This window comes from Sinocyclocheilus anshuiensis, unplaced genomic scaffold, assembly GCF_001515605.1.
Source record: "Sinocyclocheilus anshuiensis isolate Anshui unplaced genomic scaffold, SAMN03320099.WGS_v1.1 scaffold96, whole genome shotgun sequence".
Classification (NCBI taxonomy): domain Eukaryota; kingdom Metazoa; phylum Chordata; class Actinopteri; order Cypriniformes; family Cyprinidae; genus Sinocyclocheilus; species Sinocyclocheilus anshuiensis.
In genome coordinates this window covers 1178215-1194102 of record NW_015554094.1, presented here as the reverse complement: position 1 = coordinate 1194102, position 15888 = coordinate 1178215, and the positions used below count along the sequence as shown (strand labels likewise).

General features: G+C 32.8%; 1 protein-coding gene across 1 annotated transcript; it reads left to right on the top strand.

The window, feature by feature from the left end:
• Positions 1–472: 472 nt before the first annotated feature.
• On the top strand, positions 473–8855 carry LOC107669435 (adenosine 3'-phospho 5'-phosphosulfate transporter 1-like). Its single transcript, XM_016461646.1, has 5 exons — positions 473–749; positions 2804–2994; positions 3744–3904; positions 6501–6779; positions 7682–8855. Exons 1-5 carry the CDS (start codon positions 730–732, stop codon positions 8336–8338), a joined length of 1308 nt encoding a protein of 435 aa, XP_016317132.1. The 5' UTR covers positions 473–729; the 3' UTR covers positions 8339–8855.
• The last annotated feature ends 7033 nt before the right edge of the window (positions 8856–15888 follow it).

Here is a 15888-nt window from a genome sequence, read left to right as displayed (position 1 = left end):
ACAACTAAATGCTTTAACTAAATGTGTATCCAAGTAAATTTAAAATCTTACGTTTTTTTTATTTCTAATATCGGTGACTAAATATTACATTTCTGTTAAAAACGAAATTACTACATTTAAGTGTTAAATAAATAAATAAAATGTGCAACATTTTATAAATATATTTTAGCAATATTTAATACGATTTTAGATTAAAAAAAATAAAAATGTCAGAGAAGCAGCTGTAATTATAATATAAATATAATGTCGCCTGACGTCAGAGGGGCGCTACAGATTTCAACGCATTTAGAATCTGCGCCGAATAAATTTCACAATAAAAGTCTCTCATAAAGACTAATGAACCCCCGCGCACAGACCCAAGGACATTTTACTCTCTCGACTGTGTCAACACGACTGTTAGACTAATAAAACATTATTATGTCTTTATTATTATTATGTCGAAACCTCGTGACACTAAATCCAAGAGGAAGCTGCACAGATACGCGAAGAAGTGACTCCTCTCGCAACCGGAAGCGCTGCAGCGTGTGAACACGTCAGTACGTCAGTACGGATGAACTCATGAATGAAGCAGGCCGAGAAGTTTCAGGTCAGAAACACTCGGGATTTGTCCGGATCCTGGACGTTGATCGTTTGATTTCTGTCCGAAGGCTTCCTCGATACATGTCCGGCGCCGGAGCTCGTCTGGAGAAGTCTCTCAGCGGCTGTTTCAGGGAGTTCTGAAGCCTCATAATGCCTCTGTTTCTATGGAGGTACTGAAACATGATGCTCAAACATCACAGTGACATTTAAATCTAACATTTCTGACGTCAAAATCACTTTTAATGCAACATTTCAGACCGCACTTTAATCATTTCACCATTATAGTGTAAATAATGCATATCTTCTGCCTGCTTTTATGTGTAATTACTTCATTACAGCTTTCAAATGCATGCTGTTCATTTGATCAGAATCTTGAAAAATAACTTTTGAACCAATAATAATTGATGATATTTTTTTTTTACAGCAAATCAGCATATTATTATGATTTCTGAAGATCATGTGACACTGAAGACTGGAGTAATGATGCTGAAAATTCAGCTGCGCATCACAGAAATAAATGAGATTTTAAAATATATTCACGTAGAAACGAGGTATTATAAATTGTAAAAATATTTCGCTTTTTTTTTTTTTTAGTATTTTAGAGCCTTGATGAGCTGAGGAGACTCTCTGTCAATCCTCTCTGTTATATAATGTTTAGCATATTAGATAAATATCATCAAATATTTTTCCCCCCATTTATTTATTTTTTCTTCTCATGTCCACTGTCTTTTTTTTTTTACACCACATTTACTATATTTTTTTTACCCCCCATATACACTGCCTTTCAAAAGCTTTTAATGTTTTTAAAGAAGTCTCTTCTGCTCATCAAGGCTGCATTTATTTGATCAAAAATATAGAAAACAACAGTAATATTGTGAAAACTTATTACAATTAAAAAAAAAAAAGGTCTTCTATTTTAATATGCTTTCAAATGTAATGTATTTCTGTGATGCGCAGCTGAATTTTCAGCATCATTACTCCAGTCTTCAGTGTCACATGATCTTCAGAAATCACTCGAATATGCTGATTTGATATCAATATTGGAAACAGTTTTGCTTCTTAATATTTTTTGGAACCTGTGATACTTTTTTCATTCTTTGATGAATAAAAAATAAAAAAAGAACAGCGTTTATTTAAAATATAAATCTTTTCTATTTTTTTTTTTTTATCAATTTAACACATCCCTGCTGAATGAAAGTATTAAATTCTTAAAAAAAAAAATTAAAAAAAAAAGTACAATTACTGACCCCAAACTTTTGAACGGTAGTGTATATTGTTACAAAAGATTTCTATTTTAAATAAATGCTGTTCCTTTTAACTTTTTATTCATCATAGAGTCCTGAAAAAAGTATCAGTTTCCAAAAAATAATATGAAGCAGCAAAATTGTTTCCAACATTGATAATAAATCAGCATATTAGAATGATTTCTGAAGATCATGTGACACTGAAGACTGGAGTAATGATGCTGAAAATACAGCTGCGCATCACAGAAATATATTTGTTTAAAGTATATTAAAATAGAAAACCATTAAAGTAATATTTCATAATATTACAGTTTTTTCTGTACTTTTGATCAAATAAACGCAGCCTTGATGAGCAGTCTTTAAAAACAAAAAATCGTACTGATCCCAAACTTTTGAACAGCAGTGTGTATAGTTGTGCTCCACTTGTAAGTTAGTTAATCTGCTAGAAACTGGTATTTTAAAAGAGAAAAAAAAGTGAGTGTGCACGATCCAGTAATCATGAAAACTGAGAGAGCCGTGGAAATCCACTGGACAGAAGGTGTGGAAACTCTTAAGTCTTTCAGAGACGCTTAGCAAACACCTTTATGAGTCTATTAATGACAAAAGCTTTGAGTTTACAGAGTGACGTGTTCCTTCTTCAACAAAGTGTTCCACTAGTGGTAATAATGGTGGTCTAGTGGGAGGTGTCGGGTAACGGGTGGAATAGGGGTTAGTTTGTTGGTCCTGCGCTCTGAACACAAAGCCGTTCTGTTGGAATGGGATCAGACCGGCTGGATTCCAGGAATGCCGAGTTCACACGACACACAGGGAGCGCTGAATTATGCAGCGCTTGAGTTCTTTTCTAAACACTCCTGTGTTGCATTTCGACCAGGTCTGCAGATGTGACAGTTCGGACCCCTCTTTCGATTTCCTTGTTTATTTTGGTTCAGTGCAGACATGCGGACTGTAGAAAGAGTACTCTGTGATGTGCTTCTCTGTAGTTTGTGTTGGTGTGCGGCGCTGTGTGTCCTGCCGTCTGTGCTGGCGGACGCTGACGATGCTTCGCTGCTGGGAGGCTGGCAGGACGTGTGGCTCTTCCGCTTGTTCCTCAATGTTTTGAGCTACGCCACCATCATCATCCCTGGATATTTTCTCATCAGCTACTTCAAACGAATCAATTATCTAGAAACAGGTTTGTTCTGAGCACACTTACTTCTGTTGTTTCCCAGCCCAAATGAAGTGAAGTCATATACTGCATTTTGGTAAAACAAGAGTGAAAAATTTAAGGGGGTCTGAATACTTTCCGTACCCACTGTACATTTAATTATTATTATTAATTATAATGAATGTAATAATTATTATAGTTAATTAATAATAATAATAAAGTTTATTTTTCATCTCTTATGTCCACTATGTATTTTTCCTCACTCATATTTTCCTACTTATGTCCACTATAATGTTTTTTTTTTTTTCAACTTGTTTTTTCCTACTTAAGTTTTATTTTTTACCACATATTTTTTCCTACTTATTTCCACTGTAATTTTTTATTTCTTTCCCACTCTGACCACTATATTTTTTATTTTTCTGCCACTAATTGTGTCTACTTATGTCCACTAATTTTTTTTACCACTTTATTTTTTCCAACATACGACCACTATATTTTGAATTTTTCTACCACTTTTTTTTCTGACTTTCATTATAATAAAAAAAAATTACCACTTATTTTCTCCTACTTATTTCCACTATAATTAATTTTTTCCAACTTTAATTTTTGTTACCACTTGAGGCCATTATCATTTTAATTGTTTTATTTTCATTACCACTTTCTCTCAGTTAAGCAATACATTGTATTTCAACCCGAACATGTATGCATTATGGTTGCAGCAGCTCCTGTGTTCAGTTTAAAGTACTTGTCAAACCGTCCTGCTGATGTTTGTGCAGGTCGTGGGCTTTGTTTTCCTGTCATAAAGACGTGTGTGTTTGGGAATGAATCGAAGACTGGACTGCTGGATGACGCTTCATCGGCGGCTAGAAACAAGTCTGAATCCAGTTCATCTGCTCGGCAGGCCGTCAAACTCTTCTTCTGTGCTGCTGGACTCCAGGTTATACATTTATAGTTAATAGTCTTCACAATAACATCTACAATATCAGTTGTTGTTTTTTTCCTATATGCACAAGTTAATAGTCGTCATTTGTTCACCATGAAGGCAGTAAAATATGCATTATATCTATATATTTTTATTTTTTTTAATTTTATTGTTTAATTTAAAAAACAATAGTGAGATTCTCAATAGTGCAATTACAGTATTTTCTTTTATTTAAAATTATTTGTAATACATTTTTTATTCAATTAAATTTAAGATTTTTAATACTTTATAATTTAAGTATTACATCTTTTTTTTGCATTTCAGTAATAAAAATGTTTTTGTTTTTTTTGCATTACACAGTATGCATACAGTGTGCATTATGTTACTTATTTGGATTTGTTTTTGTAATTCCCATTATTCTCAGTTTTAATACTTTCTCACTAGTGTAATTACAGTTTTTTTTTTTTTTTTTTTTAAATACTATTTTTGGGTTTAAGAAGTTATTTTATTATTATTAATGTGTGCACAAGTTAATAGTTTTCATGTGTTCACAATAATATCTATAATATCGATATATTTATTTCATTTTTTATTTAATTTAACTATTTGCACAAGTTATCAGTCTTCATGTGTTCACAATATCTGCAATATCTTTATTTATTTTTTTATTATTTATTGTTTAATTAAAATCACCATGAAGGCAGTATGACATTTCATCTATAGTTTTTGTCCATTTTTAAAATTATTTTATTATTTAATTAAAATCACCATGTAGGCAGTACAACATATTTTATCTTTTTTTTTTCTTTTTTTAATTATTTAAATTAATTCCCTTTATTCTCATTTGTAATACTCATTATATTCTAACTGCTATAATTAGTTTTTTTTTTTAATTAAATGTTTTTTTTTTTTTTTTAGGAAGTTGTTTGATTATTACTGTGTGCTCAAGAGTTTTTCATTTTTGTAATTAGTTTTTCTTTGAACTCTTTGTACAGATTAATAGTCTTCATGTGTTCACAGTTATATCTACAGTATCTATATATGTTTTCCTCTCGCCCAGGTGTCGTACCTGACCTGGGGAGTTCTTCAGGAGCGGGTGATGACGCGCTCGTACGGTGCGACCGAGGTGGAAGGCAGCGGCGAGCGCTTCAAAGACTCTCAGTTTCTGGTGTTCATGAACCGGATCCTGGCACTGACGGTGTCCGGTCTGTGGTGTGTCCTGCTCAAACAGCCCCGCCATGGTGCGCCCATGTACAAATACTCTTTCGCTTCACTGTCCAACATCCTCAGCAGCTGGTGCCAGTATGAAGCGCTCAAATACATCAGCTTTCCCACACAGGTACAGCACTGCATTCTGGGTAAACGAGCTGTATGGTCCAGCAAGTTTATTTATATAGCACATTTCATACACAAAGGTAATTCAAAGTTCTTTACATAAAAAGGATTTTAAAATAATCATAACAGATGATTAAGAAATAAAATTAGCAATAAAAAGTCAAAACTAAAGATTCTGATATGGCCACGTTTCAGTAGACCATTAGATGTGCAGTGTTTTTCATTTTTTTGACAATATTTTCCTCGCACTTAAACACACTCACCCAAATTCTCATTTCCATAATTTATTTATGCATTTTACTTTTTAGGGGTTTTCCCATAATATCTATCTATATATATATATAAATAAATAAATAAATAAATAAATAAAGTAATTCCGTTGTAATATTAGATTCTTAATAGTGTAATTATAGTATTTCCTCATATATATATATATATATATATATATATATAAACATAATATAAATATATACAAATGATCAATAACCATTTATTATATATAATTATACAAAATATTAAATGTAAGAATTTATTTAAATGTAAGAATTTAGTTTTTAATTTTAACAATACTTTTAACAGAATATAATTTAAATGACACATGAAAAATATTTTTTATGGTGTGCATTGCTATTATAATATGTTGATTCCTGGTTTCGCTCTAGGAAAATTCCGCGTTGGAATTTTTGTGTGAATTTATTTGAAACGAAAAACATAAAATGAAAATAAATATTAGAAATATCTTTAAAATAAATCCGTATAGGTCTATAATTTCCTTATTGATCGTCTGCATCCTACATATCAGTTTGGACATTTCTGGACACCTTCTCAAATCTTGATTGATTGATTTTCTCTGAAATCACTGCACGAGCAGCAGCAGCAGTGATTGACACGTCAGCTCGTGTCGCTGGCAAATCCGTCATAAATCCGATGCCAGATGTGTTTCCGTCGCAGGTTCTGATTATTTTATTATTTAATTAAAATCACCATGTAGGCAGTACAACATATTTTATCTTTTTTTTTTCTTTTTTTAATTATTTAAATTAATTCCCTTTATTCTCATTTGTAATACTCATTATATTCTAACTGCTATAATTAGTTTTTTTTTTTAATTAAATGTTTTTTTTTTTTTTTTAGGAAGTTGTTTGATTATTACTGTGTGCTCAAGAGTTTTTCATTTTTGTAATTAGTTTTTCTTTGAACTCTTTGTACAGATTAATAGTCTTCATGTGTTCACAGTTATATCTACAGTATCTATATATGTTTTCCTCTCGCCCAGGTGTCGTACCTGACCTGGGGAGTTCTTCAGGAGCGGGTGATGACGCGCTCGTACGGTGCGACCGAGGTGAAAGGCAGCGGCGAGCGTTTCAGAGACTCTCAGTTTCTGGTGTTCATGAACCGCATCCTGGCGCTGACGGTGTCCGGTCTGTGGTGTGTCCTGTTCAAACAGCCCCGTCACGGTGCGCCCATGTACAAATACTCCTTCGCTTCACTGTCCAACATCCTCAGCAGCTGGTGCCAGTATGAAGCGCTCAAATACATCAGCTTTCCCACACAGGTACAGCACTGCATTCTGGGTAAACGAGCTGTATGGTCCAGCAAGTTTATTTATATAGCACATTTCATACACAAAGGTAATTCAAAGTTCTTTACATAAAAAGGATTTTAAAATAATCATAACAGATGATTAAGAAATAAAATTAGCAATAAAAAGTCAAAACTAAAGATTCTGATATGGCCACGTTTCAGTAGACCATTAGATGTGCAGTGTTTTTCATTTTTTTGACAATATTTTCCTCGCACTTAAACACACTCACCCAAATTCTCATTTCCATAATTTATTTATGCATTTTACTTTTTAGGGGTTTTCCCATAATATCTATCTATATATATATATAAATAAATAAATAAATAAATAAATAAAGTAATTCCGTTGTAATATTAGATTCTTAATAGTGTAATTATAGTATTTCCTCATATATATATATATTATAAGGATTTATTATATATAATTATACAAAATATTAAATGTAAGAATTTATTTAAATGTAAGAATTTAGTTTTTAATTTTAACAATACTTTTAACAGAATATAATTTAAATGACACATGAAAAATATTTTTTATGGTGTGCATTGCTATTATAATATGTTGATTCCTGGTTTCGCTCTAGGAAAATTCCGCGTTGGAATTTTTGTGTGAATTTATTTGAAACGAAAAACATAAAATGAAAATAAATATTAGAAATATCTTTAAAATAAATCCGTATAGGTCTATAATTTCCTTATTGATCGTCTGCATCCTACATATCAGTTTGGACATTTCTGGACACCTTCTCAAATCTTGATTGATTGATTTTCTCTGAAATCACTGCACGAGCAGCAGCAGCAGTGATTGACACGTCAGCTCGTGTCGCTGGCAAATCCGTCATAAATCCGATGCCAGATGTGTTTCCGTCGCAGGTTCTGGCCAAGGCCTCTAAGGTGATCCCCGTGATGCTGATGGGCAAGATCGTGTCGCGCAAGAGCTACGAGTACTGGGAGTACTTGACGGCCGTCCTGATCTCACTGGGCGTCAGCATGTTCCTGCTCTCCAGCTCCAGCAGCAAACACCCCTCCACCGTCACCACCTTCTCCGGCGTGGTCATCCTCGGCGGATACATCGTCTTCGACAGCTTCACCTCCAACTGGCAGGACAACCTGTTCAAGTACAAGATGTCGTCGGTGCAGATGATGTTCGGCGTCAATCTCTTCTCGTGTCTCTTCACGGTGGGCTCTCTGCTGGAGCAGGGCGCCTTCTTCGACTCGCTGGCCTTCATGATGCGTCACTCGGAGTTCGTGATGCACGCCGTGCTGCTGTCGGTTTGCTCCGCCTGCGGGCAGCTCTTCATCTTCTACACCATCTCTCAGTTCGGCGCGGCCGTCTTCACCATCATCATGACTCTGCGGCAGGCCATTGCCATCCTCCTGTCCTGCTTCCTCTACAGTCATGCCGTCTCCCTGGTGGGCGGCTTGGGTGTGGGTGTAGTCTTCCTCGCGCTCTTCCTCCGCATCTACGCCCGCAGCCGCGTGAAGAAGAGCAGCAAGCGGCCGCCGCAGACGCCCGTTCAGAAGGTTTAATCCAGTGTACAGAAGCCACATTTTCGTGGTTTGTTCGTCTTTTTTTGTTTGCTGCAGAACTGTGGGTTTGTTTCGTACGGTCGGATGCTACAGAAAGGGATTTCTCTTTATCTTAAAGGGATTTTGCGTGCGTGTCGTGTGTTTGTGTGTGTGTGTGTGTGTGTGTGTGTGTGTGTGTGTGTGTGTGTGTGTGAGAGAAATGACTTCACGATCCATCGAGCGAACACGGACTTTGATAGCCTTTGATATCTTTGTAATTTGGTACTAAATTCGTTCAGTTTTTCTATTTAAAGTTTGCTTTAAGAAGTTGTTCGAGAGGAAAATGAACTGTTGTTTAGCAGTGTTAGTTCACCCATCGTTCTGTTCACATTATATCTGGGTCATATTCACTCCAAAGTCCAAAGGAAAATATGAAATTAATAAACAAAAACACAATAAGAAATAGAAAAGACCATGTGGCCTTTTTTTAAAAAACATTATATTTTTTGACATTATTTTCATCAAAACTGAACACATTTTCCACTCAAAATGTTCTTTATTATTATTGTTATTACTTCAATGCAATAATAAAATATCAAATTAATAATAAAGCGTAATAAGAAATACTGATATTATGTAATAAGAAAAAAAAACGTAAAAAACACAATAAGAAAATGAAAATTAAGCATGTTTTTTGCCCAAATCCACTTTTATTACTATTTTTTTTTTCATTATTATTGTTACAATAACATATTAAATAATATTAAAATGTTAAAAGAAATAAGGCAATTTAGGGTTTTTAGGAACCATTACATTTTCTACATAATGACATTGTTTTCATGAAATTTAAGCAAATGTTCTGCCCAAATAATAATAATATGAATTATTATTATTATATTTTAATAGTTTATTATAATTATTACCATACAGTAATAAAATTCTAAATTAATAATAAAGCGTAATAAGAAATAATAGTACATAATAAGAAACAAAAAAAACTAAAAAAAAACACAATAAGAAAAAAATAATAGCATTATTTTCATGAATATTAAGCATGTTTTCTGCCCAAATCCACTTTTATTACTATTTTTTTTTTTATTTCATTATTATTGTTACAATAAAATAATAAAATATTAAATAATAAAATGTTAAAAGAAATAAGACAATTTAGGCTTTTTAAGAACCATTACATTTTCTACATAATGCAAATGTTCTGATATTAATTATTATTATTATTATCATATTTGAATAGTTTATTATAATTATTACAATACAGTAATAAAATACTAAATTAATAATAAAACAATAAGAAATAAGACCATTAGATTTTCATTATTTTCATTCAAATTACATTTTATTACATATTACAGTACAATAATAAAATATTAATAATAAAACATGAGATGATATTTTTTAAAAAGAATTATTAACATTTTTTTGCATAATGACATTGTTTTCCTTAAAATTAAGCCAATTTTGAGCCCAAATACCCTTTATTTTTTTTATTTTTTTTAGTAGTAGTACAATACAATAATACAGCTTTATTCATTGTATAACCATAAATAGGAATACTAGATTTGATGTGAAATGTGAGCTAGACTTGACATGGTTTTGTGAGATTCACGGGTCCCAAACGCAGTCTTTAAAGTGAACCTCCTCATTGATACCAGTGTCTCGTTTAGCAGGTGAATGAAGCTCTCTCACACATTTCTGCTGTCTGCCATATCAAACCGTATAATAGTGTTTGTTATATGACAAACAAACTGATTACACTCTTTAAAGTGCTCCAGTAAGTGAATCTCCTAAAGAAATGGCTGAAGAAAAATGATATATATAAATAAATATAGCATTGCATTTTGCATGAATAAAAAAGGCATATTTTTCATTTTCTTTTTGTTTCTTTAGTTTCTCTCCAGTTGTCTTGATATAAAACAGCTCATTCTTATTACTGTAATTTCAGTCATATTTATTTTTTGCACTGCAAAAAATCCAAACAAGTCACAAATTAGGTCTTTTCTGCAAAATATAATTTTTAAAATTATGTTTCCTTTTGACTTTGGGCTGAAATATGAGCTGTTTTTAACCAGTTTTCTGAGATTCTCTCTGGAAGGAAACACTGACATTCTTCAGGTAGTAATTTTACCTCCAAGCGTCAGGTGTGACTGTATGAAGGAAGTCCGTGTCAGGTGAGTTTCTCACGCATTTTCATAACACATAACCCTTATTATGGCATTAGAATCAGGCATGTTAAAGGCAAATTAAAAATGTCCTCATTTAGTCTCCCTCATGTCATTCCAAACCTACATTACTTTCTTAAAAAGAGAGCAGAATATTCATCACACCATCATTTATGGACGTTGTTTATGGTGTTTCTCTTTTCAGCTTTTGGAGCTTGACCTCCTCGTTACATTCTTTCATTGTACTGAAATAAAGCATGAATATTTTTATCTAATTCTGCCTTTTTTGTATTCCACAGAAGAAATATGTGGAATCGCAAGTCGTACAAGTTTGGAATAATGATGAGGGTATTTTGGTGCACTGTCGCTTTAAGAGTCTTAGGTTTGTGTTTTTCTGGTCAGATGAGGGAGGCAGTGAAAAATGTCACCGGTTTTGTAAGAGCCAGAAAGGGAAGTTCCACGCTATTTATAATTTTTTTTTTATAAATGATCTACCATTTAAATATGTGCAGAAGTGATAAGACAGACACGTGCGTGGTGAAGAAAAGCCAACAATCTAGTTTTACAGTGATTCAGTTCACACGTGTTCATTTTTAGTGTTTGCTAGAACAGGATTTCTACAGATCTGCTCTCGAGCTTCAGTTCACTGATACAATACTAATGACATCCGTTTCATTTATATTATTGGAACGAATATAGCTTTTTCTTTCATTATATTAAAGGTTCTTAGGGAACCTGTTTGTTGCTGATAATCACTTTTAGTCTTTTTAGTGGGTCTAACTTTTGTCTTTATTTTTGTTTAAGTTTCTTTTTCCGTTTTTGATTTGCCCGTGCAATAATAATCTGCCTTCTATTACAGTTTTGAGAATAGATCTGATTTCTGGGATGAGTTTTTATGGTGTTAAAAGCAGCAGGATGGATTGTTCTTGGTGGTCTGACCGTGAGAGAGGATGGTAGACGTGCTTGTTTACCAAAATATTTAGGTGAAATCTCTTTCGTTCTGCATCTACGTCCTTTTGCATGTTGCAGATTTATTTTTAAACTCTAATCAGGACTATGTACTTTCACTACAGGATGTAGTTTTAGTTAGTGTTTTAATTTTTTTATTAGTGAAGCATTACCAGGTGAATCTCATGAAGACAGTTACCATTCAATGACCGTAAAAATTACATTATGCATAAAGAAAATGATGCTTATTTTAGGACCTTTCATTTATTTATTTATTCTTTTTTTTTTTTTTTTTTTTTTTTTTTTTTTTTTTTTTTTTTTTTTTTTTTTTTTTTTTTTTTTTTTGCATTGACATTTTCATGGCAATTACATCAGCAAAAATTAAATCATTATTTTTTATTATTATTATTATTATTGCATTGTGAAATTTGACAATTACCTTAATTAATCTGGATGTAAGATTATTATTATTGCATTGTGAAATTTTCATGATGTGTCTGGATATGTTTAGATTTTTTTCCTCATTATCAAAGGTGATTTTCGTATGACAAAGTTTTATTTAAATCAGCAAAAATGAAAACATTGCATTTATTTATTTATTTTTTAATATTTTATTAAACGGTTAATGTAGTATAATATCTCTTTTACTCCATTAGTAAAGATAAATTTTTTTTGCATAATTAATCTGTTTAATTGTGATGATAAATAATGTCATAATTCAAAACTCTTAATGCTCCTAAAAATAGATTTCAGTTCCTTTAGGTAAAATATAATTTTTTTTCCCCTTTGATTTTGGGGTGAAATATGACCTGGACATGTTTGAGTGATTCACCTTACCACCAGAGTACATGAGGTTTTGTTTTCTGTATGTAATATTAATTTCCTGTAAAAGCCCACGAATGTTTTGGAGGTTTAAAAGAATCTGTCAGTATGATTACTCAGATAACGGGTGCCATTCAGTGTCATTTCTCCCCTTATTTTTAGTGTTAGTGATCAGTCTGAGGGAATGTGAAGGACTTGTGTACTACCTAACTAATGTAGTCTTACTTACTTTTTTTTAGGGTTCATTGTTTATATATATATATATATATATGTTTCAATTAATTTGATCACATGACCAAACTCAGATTTGTGTTAGTTTTCACTTTCTTCATACCTGCTTTTTATTCTGTTCTGATTTCTTGAGTTGATGAACTGTTAAATACAGTTACGTCTTGAAGAGTCTCTTGTGTTTGTCTGTTGTGATTATAAGGTCTCTAATAAAGAGATGCAAGCTAATAAACAAGATCTTTAAAAGCAGAATCCATCTAAAAGTTAGAAAAGATTCAAAGATGACTGAAATGATTACCTGGAAAGATATCCGCTTTTGAATGTCAACTTCAGCTTCGTTAAATGTTAAGAATAACAACGTGCATTAAACAGTAAAACTAGTGTTTTTAAACCAGTGTGTTTATGATTACGATGAGAAATTAAAATAATATGATAGCAAAGACCAGAACTGTTTGTACAGGTGTAATAACTGGAAAGGACTGTTTATATAAACCTAACATGATATTTACACTTTGTATAACATAAATCAGTCAAACTTTATTTAATTCAGCACCTTTCAATGTTGCAAAATCTAACGAAAAAGTTAAAAAAAATGATCGAATGACACTAAATACAATACAGTAAAAAAAAAAAAAAAGGTTATACCCTGAAAAATGGTGATTTTTACCTTGAAACAATTTTTACTCTGAAATTGCTAGTAAATTTCATAAATACAAAGAAATGGCAAGTACCACATTTGAATAATGCTACAGAAATAGCATTTTCTTGTAAAACATACTCCAATAATCTTTATTTGCAACTTCGAAAAATAATTTTTTAGAGAGTAGTAAAATAGTGGACTAAATCGTGTAGATTAACTAGATTTTTACTAGAAAATACCACCATGATGTTAAGGTGTTGCTAGGGTGTTTATGCGGTTGCTAAGCTGGTTTCTTTTACGGGGTATAAAAAATAAAGTAATTTTGACTTTTTATCTCACAATTTTCTGACTTTTTTTCGCGCAATTCTGAGTTTGTCCTACAATCCTGAGATTATATCTCGCAATTCTTAGAAATAAAAGATAATTGTGAGATATAAACTCGCAATTGTGAGAAATTTTTTTTTTAATTGTGAGATAAAAAGTCACAATTACCTTATTTTTACTATATTTATTTCAAAGTGGAAACAAAAAACTGAATTGTGAGAATTGCGAGACTCATAATTGCAAGAAAACAACTAATTGTGAGATGAGATAAGTCACAATTACATTTTATTTATTTTATATTCTGTGGCAGAAATGAGAACACCATAGCAACCTACACTTTCAGAAAAAAAGGTACAAAAGCTGCACTGAGACGGTACCTTTTCAAAAGTTGTACCTTATTTACCCCTAAAATGTGCATATTAGTATCTTAAAGAGAAGCACCTAAAGTGCAAATATTGGTACCTAAATTGTACATATTAGTAGTACTTGAAAGGCTACTGATCCAGTGACAGATTTTGTACTTTTTTTTTTTTCTGAGAGTGTAGGTTGATATGGTGCTCTGGATGGTTTTATGATGTTGATATGTGGTTGCTAGGGTGTTCTAGGCGGTTGCTAGGTGGTTTCCGACTGGTCTGTGGGTTCTAATACACGTTTTTCAAAGGCTCGATCAACTCTGATGTGTACAAAATAAAGAACTAGACGAATGCAGACAGTAGATCAATCAGCCGCTGACATCTTCCTTTCAGAGTCTGCATGCGTTGATAAAGCACCACAATAGTTCTCGGATGCTGTAAATAGAAGCCCCTCTTTATGCCAACGCAGAGCCGGCAGTGACACACATGCACATACGAGCTGACCTCGATTTCACACACGTCATGGAAAACATACGCAGAGAGGAAGCCACATGTGAGCTTCAGTTTGATTGATAGTGCTTGTACAGTGATTTGGAGGACGTGGGCAGATGTTCAGTAACTGAGATCCAGCTTTCAGAATGCCTGTCCTGAGCGTCTGATGTGTCACTACTGATGCCATCGCCCGGGTTTGACTGCTTTTCCCCCACACATGCAAAAAACAGCTCCTATTGTCACATCTGTTGCTTTCCTGTGCTTTATTCCTCATTGTGTTCCATCCCTCCATCCATCCATCCATCCATAGAATTGTGAGATTAAAGTTCACAGTTCAGTCTTTTTTTCTCTCACAAATCTTAGAAAAAAACTCAAAATTGTGAGATAAAAAGTTGCAATTCTGAGAAGAAAAGTTAGAATTGCAAAATATAAACTTGCAATTGTAAGACAAAAAGTCCAAACTATGAGATTAACAGTTGCAAAAATGCTTTTTATTTTATAGTATAAAAAAAACCTATATGGAATTAGGATTTTATTTATTTTTTTATTTCTGCCACCAAATTATTTAAAAGGCAGTTGCAAGTTTTTCTCACAATTCTGACTTTTTCCCTACAATTCTGTGAAAAAGTCAGAGTTGTGATAAAAACTCAGAAGTATAAGATAAAAAGTCTCAATTATGAGGAGAAAAGTTTGAATTGTGAGATATAAACTTCCAATTGCAAGAAGAAAAGTAACAAAAAAAAAAGTCAATTTTTTTATTTTATGGTAGAAAAAAAACTATGGAGCTAGCATTTTTATTTAATTTTAATTAAATTTTTTCCCACCTCAGAATAAAATTATTAAAAAGGTAGTTGCAAGTTTTAGTTCACAATTCTGACTAGTTTTCTTTCAATTCTGAGAAGAAAATGTTAGAATTGTGAGATATAAAGTTGCAATTGTAAGAAAAAAAAGTCGCAGAAGTTTTTTTTTTTCAAATTGCAAGATGTAAACTGAGCATTCTGACACAAAAACAAAACCAACAACAACTCAATTGTGAGATAAGTTGCAGTTACGGATCTATCTATCTATCTATCTATCTATATATCCATCTATCTATCTATGTATGTATGTACAGTGATGCACAATGAAAGAAGAATGAAAAAGATCAGCAAAGGGATGTTTTAGGACACACATTATTCTAATACCACAAGTCACCTTGTGAATATCTTGTAAATACCATGGTAGATGAATCAGTCTGTACCATGTTGCTTATCAAAAAATAAGTGTGTGACTGTGCCAGGCTCTCCCAGAGCAGGCCGTACCTGCATTAGACTGGCGTGCGTCTTTGTGCATCTGTGCTACACGCACTTGCAGTCGAGTTTCCAGGTCGATCAGTATCTCTGTGGTCGCTCCCCACACTCAGCCTCTCTGAATGACTCGATGAGAAGCAGTGTAGTAAGACACCCACACGGACAGCAGCCTTTATCAGACATCCTCTACAGTCACCTGGGCTGAAATGAATGTTAAACCCCTCCTCAGCCATGTCTGTTACTGCAATACATGTGACTTAGAAGAAATCGAGGTGCAATGACTGAGTGTTTGGACCAT

Excerpts from the sequence above, each read along its gene's own strand:
- LOC107669435 (XM_016461646.1), top strand. The coding sequence starts at position 730 with ATGCCTCTGTTTCTATGGAG. Across the intron at positions 750-2,803 it reads ATGCCTCTGTTTCTATGGAG|TTTGTGTTGGTGTGCGGCGC; the intron begins GTACTGAAACAT and ends GCTTCTCTGTAG. Across the intron at positions 2,995-3,743 it reads AATCAATTATCTAGAAACAG|GTCGTGGGCTTTGTTTTCCT; the intron begins GTTTGTTCTGAG and ends ATGTTTGTGCAG.